Source organism: Neomonachus schauinslandi, chromosome 7 (assembly GCF_002201575.2).
Source record: "Neomonachus schauinslandi chromosome 7, ASM220157v2, whole genome shotgun sequence".
In the NCBI taxonomy this organism is placed as follows: Eukaryota; Metazoa; Chordata; class Mammalia; order Carnivora; family Phocidae; genus Neomonachus; species Neomonachus schauinslandi.
Window position 1 is genome coordinate 56,969,801 of NC_058409.1, and position 20,754 is coordinate 56,990,554.

Consider the following 20,754-nt stretch of genomic DNA (forward strand, 5'->3'; position numbering starts at 1 on the left):
GCATTGCCAAGGGATTCTGTGTGATTCGGTTTTCCTAGTCCATGGGCATCAAGCCAGGTGGTCAGCTGAAGCCTGTTTCTATTATCTACAATCATATGGAGCACAGAATTTGTTCTTTTCAATTCCCGAGAATTTATTTGACAGAGCATTTTTATGGCATTACTGGGGAAGCGGAAGCCAAACTCTGGATGGCAGCCAAAAACATGTTTTTAGGCTGTTCAAACACTATTTGAAGTAAGGAAGCCGTTATGTGTAGAGAAGCAGTAAACAGGCAAATGCTGAGCTGGTTCCAACTGAGCGCTTTAGTTTAGCACAGAACTATAGATCCACACCATGCTTCATGGGGCAGGATGATAACAGGGCACCAATAGGAACCAACAAAAAAAGAAGTGTCCTTTTGCAAACACAGCAGCATCTATGACAATTCCATTCTAACACTCCTCTTCAATGTTCAGAGAGCATGTATGAAAGGAGAGGATTACATAGATAATATAGGAGAGTCCAAAGGAGTTACTCTATACCAACCATGTGTGGCTATCTCTTCTTCATTAAAACAAAGCCTCTTGCCAAAAACAGCTTCTCCTAAGATTTTACTTAACCATCAAGGCTTTCCTGCACAAAGGCAAAGGGTCTATATAATCCATGAAGGACCTGGCACATCTCTAGAGATAATTGATGAGAATCCTTGTGTGTGTGTTTTGTCGCATATAAAATTTATCTGATCCTGTGAGTTATTCCAGCCCGTGTAGACATGGAAGATACTATCAGTGTCGTCTCATGAACTTAAAAAAGAGAAAGGCCTATCTCTTGGAGGGAGAAGCAGGGAGGGTGGCTCCCACCCTCGGAACCTCTTCCTATCCCCCTGTAAGAGGTCCAGGCAGTCTACTGATTGATTATCTACAGGATTTGGAAGCTCAGAGCGCGATATTTCAGTCACACTGATAACAAACTCTCCCAGGGGCTCCATGAACCACTGTTACACATGTGGCAATGAATGCCATCTCTCTCCTAACTTAACAGTGCTGAGATAATACCCAGCTGAACAGAAGAAAGATTCTGTCCTATCAGTTGGACCTGTGCATGATGAACTCATACCCTCACTGCACCCACGTATTTGTACACCTCCTACTCCAGTACTTCAAAATTCGGAAAAGCAGGCAGGCCCACCCTCGACTTTATACACCAGGGGCCAAGAGGGAAGCTCCATGACCGGAACGCAATCACAGAACGTGCTGGTGGCCGACCAGGACTTCAGAATTTCCAGCCTGCCCTTGAGCAGTACACTACAGGTTTTAACCACAGTCAAGTACCACTCATGCCACCTTAGGGTTTATTCCTGGAGCCGTCCCACAGAACAAATGGGCAGTGGAGATTCTGCTCCCTCCCCCTCTTAAGCCTTCTAAAAACCAGTCAGCTGCCCGTGCTGTCCAAGCCAAGAGCTCCAGAACACACATTATCTGTGTTAGGGGCCTGACTCTGCCATCTGGCCTGGTCCTCCAGAACCCAGGCTGCAGAGCTGGCTGGTGTCACTGACAGTTTTAAGGGTCTATTTATTTTGGTGTTGATTAGCAAAGAGTGTAAATCTCTGACTAACCCCACAAAAGGATGCTGTTGGTAAGAAGAATAAACAAGGCAAAAACCGAATCAGTGCCTTCCTCTGTTTAAATTATAAAGCCAACCAAAAGCCCCAAATGAAAAGGTAGGAAAATACAGAGGAAAAGGAATTTTTAGTAAAGTGATATGACTAAAGAAACAAAAACAAAGAGAGTTACCAGACAGTGACAGCTTATGTTCAGAGTGATTCTTGAAATAACAAACCTCAAAAATCAATCAGCAAAAAAACCCCGTAAGTCAGTGGGTCATACTCCACTCAGCCCCAAACTTATTTATGTCCTCATTTCCAATTACGTGGGAAGTAAAATATGTAAAACATGGAATTGTTTCTGTGAAATATTTTCAATGCTCGCAGAATATGGCTTCCAGATGCCCCTTGCCTTCTGGGAAAATGCTTCTTGGCTCTGGCTAGGCTTAGGAAAGATAGCTGGCTTCAGCAAAACGAAAGACCTAGCAAATCAAGTCATCCCCGGGGCTCCCCGCATTAAAGCCCTGATGTGTTCTAGTAGGGGGCCGTCTTACTTGTCACCATGGAGCTGATGCATCCTCTGTTCCTCCCCCTAAGGAAGCACGGGAATAGAAGCTAACAAGTGCTTTCTCTTCCGAGGTGCCTATGCCCCAAAGACTACATGCTCCTATCTCTGATTCCTTGGATGCCACTGCCAGAGGGTCCCATGAACACTCGCAATCTGTGACCTACTTCTTTCCCCAATCGCCCTACCTACTTCTAGCTCATCACTCCTCTTTGCCCCACCTCTAGTCTTAGAGTCCAGGGAGAGGCGACCAGGGACAGGAGTCCACTGTCCAAAGGAGAGGCAAGCAAGTGGGAGGTTGATAAAGGAAGGGCAGGCAGGACGCTGAGGGCACTAAAGAAAAGAAGTAGGGAAAGGAGAGCATCCTCAGGCAGAACTCATTCCTCTCTCCATGCCAGTACGCAATGCCCTATTCTGCCTGGAGCCATGGGTCTCAGCCGCTCACATTCTTAAAGCAAACTTGAAGCAAAAATCAACAATTGCCCACAATGGTGCCGCACAGTCTCCTTCCTATATTTCCTGTCCAAGGTTCTGCGTCAGGGGTGAGTGAAAAGCCCTGAAATGTCTTGTCCATTTATCAATGTGATTAAGAAAAATGTGACTTGGGTCCCTTAAGAATGAAATCTCGGAGTCACCTTTCATTGCTTCTGTTCTCTGCGAAGGTTACAGAGTTCTGGTGGAGTGGCCCCCTCAGTTCCCAAGGTAAGAATGTTCCCAGTTGAGGATCAAAGTTACTTTCCTCACTTTTTTCCTAGAAGGAAATGTTCCCACTAAGGCCTACTGCTATTGTTACCCTTTGATCTTTTTTGTTTCTTAAAAAGAACGCAGGGGCCCTAGAAATGGCATGTCAACCAGACGCAGTGAAGACAGCGAGCTTGAGCTCTCTCAGGAAATGCTCAGCTGTTAAAGTACTTAGCACATCCATTCATTTCGTTGTTCAACACTGAGACTGCTTCTCTAGGCCAGGGACAAGCAAGGCCGTCTAAAGGACAAGTCACACTTGAGAACAAGCAAGCACACTTAAAATGTGTACTAAGAATACAGAGCTATAACGAATATTTGGTATTGAATAAAATCAATTTGTAAGAATATAGAAATTTAGCATTTTCAAGTCTCCTTTTGAACTAAAAGCACTATACAAATTCTATTAGAAAAGCTGATGGATTTTTATTTATTTATTTGACCACTTTTACAAACATCTTTGTTACATATTTTTATTGGAATATATCTGACATATAACATTTTGTAAATTTAAGGTGTACCACATTTATTCATTGTGATATCTTTGTCATTGTAGCAATACTTAACACCTCTATCATGTTACATACTTATCCTTTCTTTTTTAGTGGTTGGAATCATTAAGTTCTAGTCTCTTAGCAAGCGTGAGGCTTACAGTACAGTATTGTTGTCCCTAGTTGTCTAGGTCTTATTTCCTGCTTGTTGCACGTCTGTACCCTTAAACAACATCTGTCCTGTCCTCCCACCCCATGAAGGGTTTTTAAATTGACATTTCATCCTTAAGATTTCAAACAAGGGGAAAGTGAATGTAAAATCTATTTCATTATAGGCACAACATGCCTCCAAAGGATACCAAGAAAGTAATAAATAGGGGCTCCGTACAGGAAGGAGGGTTGAAGGCCAAGATGAAAAGATCTTTTTTTTTTTTTATGCATACCTCTATTTAAATCTCTTTTACGTGAAACTTTGAAAGTACTTCCTAAAGACAATTTTAAAAATAAGCTTACTTTTAAAAAAGGTGGTGGGGGGGGGGATAAAAAATTGAATTCTAACCAGAACAACATGTATACAAGGAATGCCACATGGCACGTTATTGTGGTTCCTTAACATATATTTACCAGAACACTGTTAGATTAGACACGTTCTTACAGTAGCCTTCAATGTAACATCACTATGAAAACCCGAACAACTAAGTTAATATTTTATCATGAGCAGGCAGTATGAGGACAGGGAGACCCTGCCTCCACTTCTGAGCTCCCAGCATGCTTTTCATACCCTCCTCCACTCAGTTCCAGCCACAGAGACCTTGTCCCCGTTCTTAGAAAGAGCTCACAGCAGGCTCTGGGCCTGCACTTGGCTGTCCCTCCCACTGTTTTAAATTCTCTTTCCCAGGATCTCTGAATGGCTGACTCCTCTTCATCCAGGCCTCTGCCCCTATCTTCTTCTTGGAGATAATTTCCTGAGTCTCTTAGCATTTTGCCTACTTTATTTTCTTCTCTACATTTATTGCCAGGCCATTTAAATTCACCTAGCTTACTCATTTGTTTATGTATTTATTTCATCCCCCCGCTTGGTCCCTCCTTCTCCTCACCTCACCTGCAACAGACTACAAGCACCAGGAAGTCCCCAGAGTATAGCACAATACCCGGCATAACTAGCTGCTCAATAAATATTTGTTGAATGAAAGAATGAATGAATGCATTATACTTAATGGTGATGGACTGAAAGCTTTCCTCTAAGATCAGGAATAATAAAAGTGTGTTCACTCTTGCCACTTCTAATCAAAGTGTACTATAGGTTCTAGTCAGGGCAATTAGGTAAGCATCCAGAATGGAAAGCATCCAGTTTGGAAAGGAAAAAGCAAAACTATTTCTATCTGCAGATGACAGGATCTTGTATATAGGAAATCCTAAAGATATCATACACACACACACACACACACACACACACTCACTCTTTTAGAACTAGTAAGTTCAGGAAGGTTGCAGGATACAGATCAAATGTCAGTTGCAGTTCCATACACTAGCAATGAACAATCGAAAATGATATTAAGAAAACAATTCCATTTATAACAATATCCAAAAGAATAAAAAATTAGAACTAAACATAACCAAAGAATTGTTACGACTTGCATGCTGAAAACAAAACATTATTGGAAAGAAATTAAAGAAGACCTAAATAAGTAGAAATATATCTCATGTTCATAAATTAGAAGACTTATATATTTTTTTTTCTTTTTATATTATCTTTTTTATTAACACATGATGTATTATTTGTTTCAGGAGTACAGGTCTGTGATTCATCAGTCTTACACAATTCACAGCGCTCACCATAGCACATACCCTCCCCAATGTCCATCACCCAGACACCCCATCCCTCCCACCACCCTCTACTCCAGCAACCCGCAGTTTGTTTCCTGAGGTTAAGAGTCTCTTATGGTTTGTCTCCCTCTCTGGTTTCATCTTGTTTCATTTTTCCCTCCCTTCCCCTATGATACTCTGTCTTGTTTCTCAAATTCCTCATATCAGTGAGATCATAGGATACTTGTCTTTCTCTGACTTATTTCGCTTAGCATAATAGCCTCTAGTTCCATCCACATCGTTGCAAATGGCAAGATTTCATTTTTTGATGGTTGTATAATATTCCATTGTAAATATATACACCACCTCTTCTTTCTCCCTTCATCTGTCGATGGACATCTAGGCTCTTTCCATAAGTTTAGCTATTGTGGACATTGCTGCTATAAACATTGGGGTACCCGTGCCCCTTCAGATCACTACATTTGTATCTTTGGGGTAAATACCCGGTAGTGCAATTGCTGGGTCGTACAGTAGCTCTATTTTCAACTTTTTGAGGAACCTCCATACCGTTTTCCAGAGTGGCTGCACCAGTTTGCATTCCCACCAACAGTGTAAGAGGGTTCCCCTTTCTCTACATCCTCGCCAACATCTGTCATTTCTTGACTTGTTAATTTTAGCCATTCTGACTGGTGTGAGGTGGTATCTCATTGTAGTTTTGATTTGTATTTCCTGATGCCAAGTGATGTTGAGCACTTTTTCATGTGTCTGTTGGCCATTTGTATGTCTTCTTTGGAGAAATGTCTGTTCATGTAGAAGACTTATATTGTTAAGGTTGTAATACTTCCCAAATGGATTTATAGATCAATATAGTCCCTATCAAAATTCCATGGCATTTTTTACAGAAATGGACAAGGTGATCCTAAAATTCATATGGAAATGCAAGGGGCCCAGAAGAGCCAAATCATTCCTGAAAAAGATCAAAATTGGAGGATTCGTATTTTCTGATTCTGAGACCTACTACAAAGTTAGAGTAATCAGGACAGTGTGGTGCTGCCATAAGGATAACATATAGATCAATGTAATAAAATTGTAATTCCAGAAATAAACCCATATATCTACGGTCAACTGATTTGTGACAAGAGTGGAGAAAGCATTCAGTAGGGAAAGAATAGTCTTTTTAACATATAGTGCTGGAACAACGGGGCATCCACATATATCCACATACCTCAAAAAAATACAAAAATTAACTAAAAATGGTTCAAAGACCTAAATGTAAGAGCTGAAACTATAAAATTCTTAGAAGAAAACACAGAGGTAAATCTTCATAACCTTAGTGCTTTCTTAGATATGACACCAAAAGCACAAACAGCCAAAGAAATTAAATTGAACTACATCAAAATTTAAAACTGTTATACATAAAAGGACACTATCAAGAAAGTAAAAAGAAAACCCATAGGAGAAAGTATTTGCAAATCACGTATATGAAAAGGGTTTAACATCCAGGATATATAAAGAACTCATACAACTCAACAATGAAAAGACAACTCAATTTAAAAATGACAAAGGATTTGAGTGAGATTTTCTCCAAAGAAATATACAAATGACAAATAAGACATGAAAAGATGTTCAAGGCCATTAGAGAAATGCAAACCAAAGGCACAATGAGATACCACTCCATACCCACTAGGATGACTAGAAGGCTATAATCAAAAAGATAGTAACAAGGGTTGGCAAAGATATGGAGAAACTGGAACCCACGAACATTGTTGGTGGGAATGGTGTATCTGCTATGGGAACAGTTTGGCAGCTCCTCAAAAAATTAGACATAGAGCTGCCATATGATCTAGTATTCACTCTTAGGTATATACCAAGAGAGGTGACAAAAAAAAAAAATGTGTTCACACAAAAACTGATACATGGATGTTTGCAGCAACATTATTCACAATGGCCAAAAGACAATGCCCATCAACTAATGGATGGAAAAATAAAATGTTGGTATATCCATACAATAGAATATTACGTGGCCATAAAAGGAATGGTACAGGGCGCCTGGGTGGCTCAGTCGGTTAAGCGTCTGCCTTCGGCTCAGGTCATGATCCCAGGGTCCTGGGATCGAGTCCCACATCGGGCTCCCAGCTCAGTGGGGAGCCTGCTTCTCCCTCTGCCTCTGCGTCTCTCTCTCTCTCTGACTTTCATGAATAAATAAATAAAACATTTAAAAAAAAAAAAAAAGAAAGAAAACCATGTTTAAAAAAAAAAAAAAAAAGGAATGGTACATGCCATAATATGGATGAAAGGATATCTACCGTATGATTCCATTTATATGAAATGTCCAAAATAGGCAGATCTATAAAGACAGAAAGTAGATCAGTGGTTGCCAGGGACAGGGGGAAGAGGGGAATGGGGATTGACTGCTAACAGTTACAGGGTTTCTTTTTGGGGTAATGGCAATGTTCTAGAATTAGACAATGGTGATGGTTGTACAACCTTGCAGATATATGAAAAACTGATAAATTAGACACTTAAAATGGTGTATTTGATGGTATGTGAAATAAAACGTAACAAAAAAAAAATAGAGTATAGGAGGGGTACCTGGCTGGCTCAGTCAGTGGAGCATATGACTCTTGATCTTGGGGTTGTGAGTTTGGACCCCATGCTGGGTATAGAGATTACTTAAAAATACAATCTTTTTTAAAAATAGAGTATAGGAAAATAGGCAATATCTTATGTTGCTGGTGGGAATGTAGATTGACACAACCTACTGAAGTACAATTTTGTAGGATTTCTCAAAATTACAAATACATCTATCCTTCAACCCAGAAAGAGTCCTTTTCTAAGAATTTATCCTACAGATATATTTAACCATGTGCAAAATGACATATAGCGAAGGTAGTGACTTCAGCTTTGATATATCAAAAGACTAGAAACAGTCTATATGGCCATCATGATGTGACTAGTTAAATAAATTATCATATATCCACTCAACAAAATATTATACAGTCATAAAAATTGAGAATGCTCTTTTACTAACAATGTGGAATTATTTCAAATGTAAAATAAAACAAACATGTGAAGAGTATGCTACCAACCATATAAAAAGAAAGGTAATATCCACGTATGTATTTGCTTGTGTATGCATAAAATACTTTACGAAAGATATACATATACAATTCAGATAGCACAGTTTGCCTTCAAAGATGGGGAGCCGGATGCCTAAGGAACAAAACAGTGTGTGTGTATGTACATGCGTGCATGTACATAAGAAGAGATTTTCAGTAACTTTTCAGTTTTCAAACCATTGTGTTTTCTATTCAAATATACATCAAAATATATATCAAAAATATTTTTTAAATAAGGAATGAATGAGTCATAAGATTGTGAGAAGAACAGTGTACAGAGACCTGAATTTACCAATAACCATTTACCTCCTCTTCCGATCAATCTCCCTCTTCCCCGCTTTATCAAACTCCATGCATTTTTCACCAAAGTATGCAGGTTTAAAAAGGTTCATATGTGAGGATTCTGAACAATTACATGTCTCTATATAAAAGGCTGGGTTCATGTTCCTGTTGAAACAAATTCTGGCCAAACAAGCAGCAACATTGTAAGGCGCATAGCGCGCTGAAAAGGAGTAATCTCTCTTCCCGCCCCTAGATGGGGTCAGTAGCTATGATCAGGTACATTTGCCAAGTTAGAAACCTGCTCTAGAGAGGAGGCGGGTGGGAGGATGGGTTAGCCTGGTGATGGATATTTTTATTTATTTTTTTTTATTTTTTTTGAAGATTTTATTTATTTATTTGAGAGAGAGAATGAGAGAGAGCAGGAGAGGGGGGAGGGTCAGAGGGAGAAGCAGACTCCCTGCCGAGCAGGGAGCCCGACGCGGGACTCGATCCAGGGACTCCAGGATCATGACCTGAGCCGAAGGCAGCCGCTCAACCAACTGAGCCACCCAGGCGCCCGTCTGGTGATGGATATTAAAGAGGGCACGTTCTGCATGGAGCACTGGGTGTTATGCACAAACAATGAATCATGGAACAGTACATCAAAAACTAATGATGTAATGTATGGTGATTAACATGACAATAAAAAAATTTTTAAAAAAGAAAGAAAAAGAAACCCGCTCTAAGGGACACAGGGCCTTAGAGTCAAAGAAATGTAGAGCTAGAAAGAGCCAGGGTGTTCAGCCCAGCTTCCATATTTTACAGATGTGGAAAATGATGTCCAGCCAGTCAGAGTGTGAAGACTGACGTGGTGAACACTGGAACCCACATCTCATTATTCCCAACCAGTCCTCTTCACCAAATACTTTAATAAGCCAAAAACCTAAAACTCAGAATTTGGGGAAACTAAGTTCAATCAGGCTAGGCTTAGTTATCACTTTACACTTTTCTAAAGTTACATGACTATGGGCAGGATGGGTCTCTAAATATTCTACTAAAGGCGATTGTTAAGTTCACAGAACTATTATGTAGTTCTTTCAAGTACCTAATTTTGAAATAGTCAACAAATTTCCTCATTTTAGTGACTAAAATATTGCACAACACATGACTCGTTCAGAAATAAAACCTCTCCCCCATTTTCATTTCCCATTTAACATAGGCAATTCCTAACTTGAAACAATACGGGTTAACTTTTTGTTGTTGAGATGTTTGGAAATGACCTAAATGTCCAAAAATAATGGATCATTTAGTAAATCTGAGGCAGCTCTTGTGATGATATTTTTAATAATTCTGAGTAGACAACACAATGTAGTCGTTTTAGAGCCATGCTGCCTGGCCACGTCCTGGTCCACCACTTACCAGCCCTGTGACCTCGGGCAAGGTTCTTACCCTCTTCCAGCCTTGGTTTCCTTGTTATCAAATAGGGATAAAAGTAGTACCTACCTCACCGGGTTGCTGAGAGAAGTCAATCAATCAAAGTGTAAAGTGCTAGAATGGTTATCAGTATATAGTATCTGAGGGCAATGAAGCTCCTTAGTTCTCCCTTAAGTGTTGGCGCCTTTAAAAAAGGACGCTTGCTAGCCTGAGGTAATTTGTAATTGGGTCTCCTGAACTCAGAATAAAGCGGGAGAAAAGTCAAGCAAAATGTTTAGGGAGGCTAGCCTGCTACAGTGAGTGGTCTCTGAACTGTTTTGAAGTTCGCAACTTCTACCCTTCCTTCACTTCTTTTTTTTTTTTTTTTAAGATTTTATTTATTTATTTGAGAGAGAGAGTGAGAGAGAGAAAGAGCACAAGAGTGGGGAGCGGGAGAGGGAGAAGCAGACTCCCTGCCGAGCAGGGAGCCCGATGCGGGACTCGATCCAGGGACTCGATCCAGGGACTCGATCCAGGGACTCGATCCAGGGACTCCAGGATCATGACCTGAGCCGAAGGCAGTCGCTTAACCAACTCAGCCACCTTCCTTCACTTCTTAACTACAGGGTACTCTACACACGTTTTTTTCTCCAAGATGGAATGGTGGTGACTGGCAGAGAAGGATGTTAGGGGACAAAAGCAGCCAATTATAAGAACAAGTTTCTTAAAGTATGGTATTTGCTTTCCTGTTCAAATCTGTTGGAAGGGAGGAAGTCAGAGAAATGAATGGCCCTCCCATTCTTCTGCAATTTGAGTTCAGTTCTCTTACTTCAGAGCAAATGCAGAACTATTGGAGGCAGACCTTGCATTCTCTCCTTTCTTTACTCAAATGCGCCTTTACTCCTACTAAGTGTCCAGGGTGAGATCATTCTTAAAGCACGGATTCCTGATTACCCCTTGCAGCCAAGGCTAGACCTGTGGAAAGTACTTAGGGCTGCTGGTGAAGGGAGCCATCCTTGACCTTCATGGAAACCTGGGCGACAGCTACTTCTCAGTCCTGTAGTAAAACTCTATCCTTTCTGTTTCTACAAGTCTTCGGATCACTGTGGAAATCTTTATTGCAAATAAACCCTCCCTTCTCTTGATCTTTGGACAACAAGGCTACGGTTGATCAGAGAGGCTACATGAACACAGACTTAGGAGGGCAAGGTTCAAGCATATCCCGTGACTTGCACAGTAAGGGCTCAAAATGTGCTTGTTGAATAAACAATACAGGTATAAGGAGGTATGCTTGTGTTCTGGAACAGTAACCATTTATTGTATTTAATATAATAGCCATAATCACATCAGGATCTTATAAAATCATCAATCTCAGTCAGATTAAGCAAAAAGGATACAATTTTATGGGCCTGAGATGACGAGTGGATACAGGAGAGGCACAAGACCAATATTATCACTTTCTAGCTGTGTGATTCTTAACATGTAATCGAACTTCTACAAGTTTATTTCCTTATCTGTAAAAGGGGATTAAAAGTTACAGCTACCTCATGAGCTATTTCAAGAATTAACTTTAAAAACAGTGAAGCACCATGCAAATGTTCTGGATATTCTTAGTTATCTAACATAAGTGCACACTCTACGAGTATACATATCTCTGTTAACTACATAGAAGTTGTTAAAGAAAAGCTTTTAGAGATAATGTGAGCTATCACTTGACATCTGTCAGACTGGCTAGTATCAAAAGAACAAGAAATAACAAGTGTTGGCGAGGATGTGGAGAAAATGGAGCCCTCCTGCCCTGTTGATAGGAATGTAAATTGGTACAGCCACTAGGGAAAACAGTATGGATGTTCCTCAGAAAATTAAAACTAGAGCTATCACATGACCCAGCAATTCCACTTCTGGATACTTATCAGAAGAAAAGGGCAAACCAATCTGAGGAGATCTATGCACCCCTATGTTCTCTGCAGCACTCTTTACAATAGCCAAGATATGGAAGCAACCTAAGCGTCCATCCATAGGTGAATAGATAAAATTAGATGTCATATATATGTATGCATGTAGACATAGATACAAAACACGGAATATTACTCAGCCATAAAAAAAGAATGAAATCCTACCATTGTCGCAACATGGAAGGAACGTAGAGGGTATAATGCGAAGGCAAGTCAGAGAAAGACAAATACCATATGATTTCACCTATGTGTGAAATCCTAAAACCAAAACAATGAACAAACAAAATAAAACAAGCAGATTCATAGATACAGGAAACAGCTGGTTTCCAGAGGGGAGAGGGGTTGCGGGGCAGGTGAAAAGGGCAAAGAGGATTCAGAGGTACAAACTTCTAGATAAAAAATAAGTCATGAAGGTATAATGTACAGCATTGGGGATATAGCCAATAATATGCTGTAATTTTGTATGGTGATAAATGATAGCTAGACTTATGGGGATCATTTCATAATGTATAAAAATATAGAATCACTATAATGCACCCCTGAAGATGACAGGATATTATATGCCATTATACTTCATTGATAAATAGATAATAAAGGTGCTCAGAAGCACTGAACACAAGGTTAAATCAGAAAGGAGTATCAGCGGGTGCCTGGGTGGCTCAGTCGTTGAGCGTCTGCCTTCGGCTCAGGTCATGATCCCAGGGTCCTGGGATCGAGTCCCACATCGGGCTCCCTGCTTGGCAAGAAGCCTGCTTCTCCCTCTCCCATTCCGCCTGCTTGTGTTGCTGCTCTCACTGTGTCTCTCTCTGTCAAATAAATTAACAAAATCTTTAAAAAAAAAAAAAAAAAAAAAAAGAAAGGAGTATCAGCAACCGAAGAAAAATCAACCTGGGTAGGTTCACTGTGCTGAGAACTGGAAAAATGAATCCGTGATCGGACAGTCCTAACCTAGGACCGCTGGGTTTGCAGGCGAGCAGAGTCGCACCCACCGCGCACACTCTTTTCCCTTTACCTGGCGCCCCGCCCCTGCTTTCCCGGCTACCCTCCTCTGTCTGCTCCACTCCGGGGTGCCCAGCCCGCTCCCCCTCCTTCGCCCGTCTTCAGGACCTCTCTGCAGAGTCCACTCTAACCCTTCGACCTACGGCTGGCAGGCCCAGCATTAGCACTCCCCTAGAAACCCTTTCACCCCAACCTTCAGAAAACGAAAGACCGAAAAAGCCCGAGAGGAGGGGGGGGTTCCGGGGGCTGCGTGTCGCCCTGGAGCGGGCATGCGCGGAGGCCGCGGCGGCCTGCCGGCCGGGGAGCAGCGGGGACGGCTCGGCCGGGGGGAGCAGCCGCCTCGCCTGGACCCAGCTCGGGGAACTGACCCCGGCTAGCCAGCGCCCGCCCCGGCCTCCCGGCCCCACTTGCCGGAGGCTCGCGGGTCGGCCGAGCGGCCGGCGGGGCGCGGCAGGAGGGCCGAGCGGCGGCCGCGGGAGGGGCGGAGCGGGGCGCCGGCGACGGGTTGGCGGGCCGCCGGGGGCGCTGCGTACCTGGTAGCGGCCGGTGAGCAGCTGGCTCCGCGAAGGCGTGCACAGCGGCTGCGTGTAGTAGTTGTCCAGGAGCACCCCGCCGGCCGCCAGCGCGTCCAGGTGCGGCGTGCGGATGTTCGAGCCGTGGAAGCCCACGTCGTTCCAGCCCAGGTCGTCCGCCAGCACGAAAACGAGGTGCGGCGGCGGCCGGCCGGCCCCCGCGCCTGCGCCCGGCGGGACCGCCAGCAGTAGCAGGCGCAGCAGCAAGGGGAGGACGCCGGGGAGGAGCGGCCGCCGCAGGCTGGGGCCTCGGGGCAGGCTCGCCGCGCCGCCCCGGCCCATCCTTCGCCGCCTACGGTGCCCGCGCCTGTGGCGCCGGCAGCCCCCTGCACCGCTTGTAGAATCAGGAACTGGGCGGCCGGGCCTGCCCCGCCCCCGCACGGGATTTCACCCCGGCGGGCGGCGGGCGGCGGGCGGTGGGCGGTAGAGGCCTGGCGCCGGAGCCCCCGCCGCCTCTGACCCGGGCCCCGGCCGGTGTGACGGGGGAGGAGCCAGCGGAGAAGCACCCGGTTCTCCCGCTGGCCCAGCTCCGCGGAAACTCCGTTGATGCTTGATGGGAGCCAAGATTCTTCTCTTTCCAGAGATGAACCTTGCATCGTAGCATCCTCAAAGAGGAGCAGATTTGATCTTTTTAGTAACTCTTCGCAATTTGCAAAACATTTTCTTTAAATTTCGCAACAAACTGGGCAGTTAGGAATTATAATGTACCCTCCTTTTTTTCAGAATCAAGAAGCCTGTAGTTGGTTGAGCCTAACCCAAACTCACATCCTGAGCCGTGATGTTTTAAAGGTCGTGGGGGAATCATTTCTAGCAAAAGAACTCAGACTTGTGCAAGTGGGCGGTGGATGGAAAGGCAAAACTCTAGGCGATGTTTCAGATTCATTTATGAATAGCATACGCCCGTGAAACCACTTCCTCCTCACTACCCAAAAGGGGGCTAAATACACACTCCGACTGCACGGTGTCCTTTTGAAGGTGCAGTTTTACTTAGGCTGCCCTGAGGAGTTGGGGGGCTGTCGCGTGACCATTAAGTAGCTCACTAGCTTGTCCAGGTATGAGCTTCTTCACGGCGGGCTCCGCGACACTCAAGTAGTGAGCCAAAGAAGTATAGTTTCTAACGTGCTTGAAATCATCTGAGGATGGAAGGAAAAAGTTCCCTTAACCACATGCTCACTGAATTGGGAAGGTAGCCTTACGACCACTGCCATCCAAAACTCTCTGCCTCTTCTAGTCTGGAGATAGACTGTAACTACAGTTATGGGGGCCAGGCGGTTATGCACCGTAGGATATATCCTTTCAGGCTATCTGAATCTGATGCCATGGGAATTATTTCACAGCTTTATAAGTTGTGGATGACTGATAGCAATGGAAACTAATCCTTTTTTAAAAAACATTTTTAAATTTAAACTCAATTAACATATGATGTATTATTGGTTTCAGAGGTACGGGCCTGTGATTCATCAGTCTTATATAATACTCATTACATCACATGCCCTCCTTAATGTCCATCCTCCAGTTACCCCATCTCCCTCCAGCAACCCTGTTTGTTCCCTGTGATTAAGAGTCTCTTATGATTTGTCTCCCTCTATGGTTTCGTCTTATTTTATTTTTTCCTCTCTTCCCCTATGATCCTCTGTTTTTTCTTAAATTCCACATATCAGTGAGATCATATGATAATTGTCTTTCTCTGACTTACTTTGCTTAGCATAATGCCCTCTAGTTCCATCCACATGGTTGCAAATGGCAAGATTTCGTTTTTGATGGCTGTGTAATATTCCATTGTGTATATATACCACCTCTTCTTTCTCCATTCATCTGTCGATGGACATCTGAGTTCTTTCCATAGTTTGGCTATTGTAGACATTGCTGCTATAAACATTGGGGTGCACGTACCCCTTCGGATCACTACATTTGTATCTTTGGGATAAATACCCAGTTAGTGCAATTGCTGGGTCATAGGGCAGCTCTATTTTCAACTTTTTGAGGAACCTCCGTACTGTTTTCCAGAGTGGCCGCACCAGCTTGCATTCCCACCAACAGTGTAGGAGGGTTCCCCTTTCTCTGCATCCTTGCCAACATCTGTCATTTCCTGACTTGTTAATTTTAGCCATTCTGACAGGTGTGAGGTGGTATCTCAATGTGGTTTTGATTTGGATTTCTCTGATGCTGAGCGATGTTGAGCACTTTTTCATGTGTCTGTTGGCCACTTGGATGTCTTCTTTGGAAAAATGTCTGTTCATGTCTTCAGCGCATTTCTTGTTGGATCATTTGTTCTTTGGGTGTTGAGTTTGATAAGTTCCTTATAGATTGTGGATACCAGCCCTTTATTGATACGTCATTTGCACATTATCTTCTCCCATTCTGTCGGCTGTCTTTTGGTTTTGTCAGCTGTAGAAACTAATTCTAGTTTATACATACACCAATGACTTCTAGCCAGTGTAGTGACAATCCCCACCGCCCCCTTGGAAAACAGGTTTTGCCCCCACTTGCACATTTGTTTTAATATTCATGATCTGATCCTTGGGTTGTCCTTTGAACTAGTTTTAACACCTTACCAGTTTCCTCACTAGTGAATTAAATAAAATCTTTAACATGTATTCATTTTTATATTCGTACAAGGGTTATGATTTTATCTTTTTTTTGAAAATTATCCTTTAGGGCGCCTGGGTGGCTCAGTTGCTTGGGCAACTGCCTTTGGCTCAGGTCATGATCCTGGAGTCCCGGGATGGAGTCCCATATCGGGCTCCCTGCTTGGCGGGGAGTCTGCTTCTCCCTCTGACCCTCCCCCCTCTCATGCTCTCTCTCTTTCTCTAGAAAAAATAAATAAATAAAATCTTTTAAAAAAAAAAGAAAATTATCCTTTAACACATGGAGTGTTTTCCTTTTACATATAATTCTTTTTCTTCGCATGAAGTGGATTAGTTTATGACACATCCAAATTTAATCTCTAGTGGAATTTAGCAGGAAAAAAATTTAAATTTAGCATTAAATTCAAAAGGATAATTTTGAAGAGCAGTTTGATTCTTATTAAGGCTTGAAAATTTTATTTAAAGACCCTGTAAGAGACAATAAAGGCTTGAGAATTCTCCACTATGGCTCTTGCATGTCCTTCCTCTCCATAACTGTTTTCTCCCTACCCTGATAGAAATCAAATTGCCCAGGGGAGCCTGGGTGGCTCGGTCATTAAGCGTCTGCCTTCTGCTCAGGTCATGATCCCAGGGTCCTGGGATTGAGCCCCGCATCGGGCTCCCTGCTCAGCAGGGAGCCTGCTTCTCCTTCTCCCTCTGTCTACCACTCTGCCTACTTGTGCTCTCTCTCTGTCAAATAAATAAATAAAATCTTAAAAAATAAATCAATCAATCAAATTGCCCAAACATGGCTGCTAACCTGCCGAAACAGTTCCTCCTTTGACCACCTGCTTCAGAAACTAGCTACACTTACACTGAGACTTCTCATATCCTGCATTTTTGAACAAAAACCTATGCTAATTGTGCTCTGGAAATGTGCACATGAGTTAGTTAGAAAGTTTATTTTTATGTATTGAACACATGATATGCAGTACAGGCTAGTTATTATGAAGTCTCTCAATTGGACTTTGATATTTCCTGATGATTAGGCTCAGGGGATGGGTTTGTGCAGAAGTATCAAAAAAGTGATATATCTTCTTGAGGCTTCATATTAAGAAGGACGTGATGTTGATTTATTATTTGATCACTTTGTTAAGGCAGTCATTTCTCCACTGTGAAGTTACTATTTTCCCCTTGGAACTAATCATTATTTTACGGGGAGATAATTTGAGAATACATTTATATTCTATTCTTTCTAAAACTTTGGCTTGTTTGTTTTAGCACTCACTGCTGCTTCTTGCTTTGATCTATTATCAGGATGGTTGCTGAATGGTGATTTTCTAATTCCATCATTCCTTCTATATTAATTAGTTGTCAAGTAGGGAAAAAGTTTGCCTTCTCTCCCATTAATTTGTTTATTTAAATCACTCAACTCATGGATTCTCATTTTAATCAATGTGCTTTACTATAATTATTTTGATCCTCAAATTTCCTTTGATTTGATCAGTGGGAGCCCCTTCAGTCTGGCTCTTGTATCCTTTTGGCATATCCTTTTTACCTTTGAACACTCCCTTACTTTTTGGTACAACAAGGTATTCTAGGTTCATCTTGTACTTTTCCTTCTCCAACCCTGGAATTAACCATTTCTACAAGGAACCCTCCCTGATTGCTTTCAGTGGAGGATGGCATCTAGAAACCAGTATCTGTGCTATAGTTGTGCTCATTGCTACTGGGCTGTCCTTATTTCCAGGATCTCTCATCAGACAAAGATAGGAATTAGATGTATATATTCACTCAGGCATACATAAGTATGTATATGTAGTATATTGATACATATGAATAGGTATAAAACCATGAGTTCATAGTGAATACCTCCAATTCTACTTTCCCCCTTTCCATACTATATGGGTAGTACCAATTTTCATTGTTACCAGCCATTAAAGATCATACTTTTTTTTGCCAATCTGATATGAGAAATGATATCACAGATAGTTTTTGGTTTTGCATTTCTCTTATGAGTAAGGTTAAAAATCTTTTGAGATGTGGAAGGGCTGTTTTTACATCACTTTTGTGAATTGTGTCATTTTCAACTGGTTTTGGTCTTTTCCTTCTGAATTTTAAGAGTTCTTTATGGACTAGAGATGTTACCTCTTTAACTGTGATATGTACCAGAAATATTTTCTACCAGTTTCTCAACTGTCAAATATTTTGTTGTGGTATTTTTTGATATGCCAAAGTGATTTTTTTTAATGTGGTCAAATATAGCAATTTTTTTATTGCCTCTGGATTTTGAGTCATGATTAGACTTTCCTTATACCAAAGTTAAAATAAAATTCACCCATGTTTTCTTCTAGCATGGTTTCAGTTTTCACATTTAGATCCCTGACCCATTGGCATTTATTTTTGTGGATGACGTGAGATTTGAATCTGATTTTACCTTTTTCCAAATGGTTACCCAGTTCCTAGCACCATTTGTAAAGAAAATAAAGAAGTCTATCTCTGCCCCACTGCTATGAGATGTCACATTTATCATATGCTTAATTTTCTCATATATTTGAGTCTATTTCTGGGCTCTCTGTTCTATTCCACTGGCATGTCTGTTGACTCATACACCAGTACCACACTGTTTCAGTTACAGAGGTTTTATAGTATGTTTTAATGTATGATAGGAATAGTGACTCCTCATAACTTATTTTTTAATGCTTTCCTGGTTATTCCTGCATGTTTATCTTGTCATATGAACTTTAACATCAACATGTCCAGTTCCATAAAAAAAATAGGTTGGTGGGGCGCCTGGGTCGTTAAGCGTCTGCCTCCGGCTCAGGTCATGATCCCGGGGTCCTGGGATTGAGCCCCATGTTGGGCTTCCTGCTCAGCAGGGAATCTGCCTCTCCTTCTCCCTCTGCCTGCCGCACCCCCTGCTTGTGTGCTCGCTCTCTCTGTCAGATAAACAAAAATTCCAATAAAAATGTTTTTAAAAAATGTGTTGTTTTTATTGGAATTGCATTAAATTTATAAACTAATTTAGGGGCAACTGAAATCTTTGTAATATTAAGTTGTCCTATCTAAAAATAAAGGTTATCTTCCATTTATTAAGTCTACTTAAGTCTTTTAGAAGTTTCAAAAAATTTTCTTCATATCAGTTTTGTGCTTGTCTTGTTAAATTTATTCCTAAGTATTTTATCTTCTCTGTTGCTACTGAAAGGGGGCTTTCTTTATATCCTTTAACTGGTTATTATTTGTGGACATGAAGGTTACTGATTTCTGCATGGTAATTTATATTCTGCCAAATGCTGAATTATTTCACTGTTTGAGTTAGTTTAATTATTGATTTTTAAGGGTTTTTCCAGTACATAATCATATCGATAAAAACCATTCCAATCAGTTAGAAGATGCAAAAATTAGGACTGAAATAAAGTCAGCTCCCAACTCACCAGTGGGTATAAAAGTTAATTTGGGGGTAGGTAGAGTACTTGGAACTTGGGATATATTTTTTACAAAGAAAAGATATTATACAGGGGCACCTGGGTGGCTCAGTCGGTTAAGTGCCTTCAGCTCAGGTCATGATCCTGGGATCCTGGGATCAAGCCCCAGCTGGGCATACTGCTCAGCAGGGAGTCTGCTTCTCCCTCTCCCTCTACCCCTCCCCCACTGCTCATGCTCTCACTCTCTCTCAAATAAATAAATAAAAAATCTTACAAAGAAAATATATCTTACATAACACTTGCTGGGCCTCCTGATTTCTCCAGTTTGCAGACCCCCTAGTTCTTGGCATGGTGCTAACTGGCTAGAAGCTATGCTTAGAAGTCAGGATACCCACGTTTCAACGCTTCTGCAAACCCGTTTTGTTTCAGAGTCTTTGAATATGACAAATATTGCATACAAAGTCTAAGCAATTTTAAACACTATCTCTAAATGTTTAACCGTTGGGGTAGAGATAATGACAAGAAATCTTTCTTCAGATAGAGAACCTGAAATTCACTAACTAAATGTGGTAAATTACGGTTGGTGTTACTCATTGCCCCATTACCGCCCTGGGTAGTCCAGAAGGAGATAGACTTGAACGTCAGAAAGAATATCCAAACTTTATTACTTTAGATGTCAGCTATTAAATTATTTTCACAAAAAAAATTATTTTCACAATACATTTAATCTTGGAAACTGATCTAGGATGGATTTGTTTCTACCATATCTAATTGAGGAGGAGAGGGTCTTCTTGAAGGCCTGTGAAGTCATATACCAGACTTACAGATGACTGTTCTTAATGTTCTTTTACCTTCTTCTAGTCACCAATACTTACATGCATACGTTATATTAACTACTATCAGTTCTAACTATTATCACTGCATTAATAATCATTAAGCATGTAGGAATGTAATTCTCTATAAGAAGCATCTTCAGGGGCACCTGGGTGGCTCAGTCGTTAAGCATCTGCCTTCGGCTCAGGTCGTGATCCCAGGGTCCTGGGATCGAGCCCCGCATCCGGTTCCCTGCTCAGCAGGAAGCCTGCTTCTCCCTCTCCCACTCCCCCTGCTTGTGTTCCTGCTCTCGCTCGCTCTATCAAATAAATAAGTAAAATCTTAAAAAAAAAAAAAGCATCTTCAGGATATTGTTGGTTTTGTTTGGTGTGTTAATATATGTGCATGTATTGAAAAAAAAGCGGTCAGATTTTAAAAAGAAAGA

The 20,754-nt window shown here is 41.8% G+C and overlaps 1 protein-coding gene across 1 annotated transcript in view; it reads right to left on the reverse strand.

Moving 5' to 3' along the window:
• Positions 1–13,789, reverse strand: part of ARSB (arylsulfatase B) — a 165,745-nt gene extending 151,956 nt beyond the window's left edge. The window contains exon 1 of the mRNA XM_021699908.1: positions 13,466–13,789. Within this exon, the coding sequence (XP_021555583.1) occupies positions 13,466–13,786 (321 nt within the window). The 5' untranslated portion in view covers positions 13,787–13,789. The remainder of the gene's footprint in view (positions 1–13,465) is intronic.
• Positions 13,790–20,754: the final 6,965 nt, after the last annotated feature.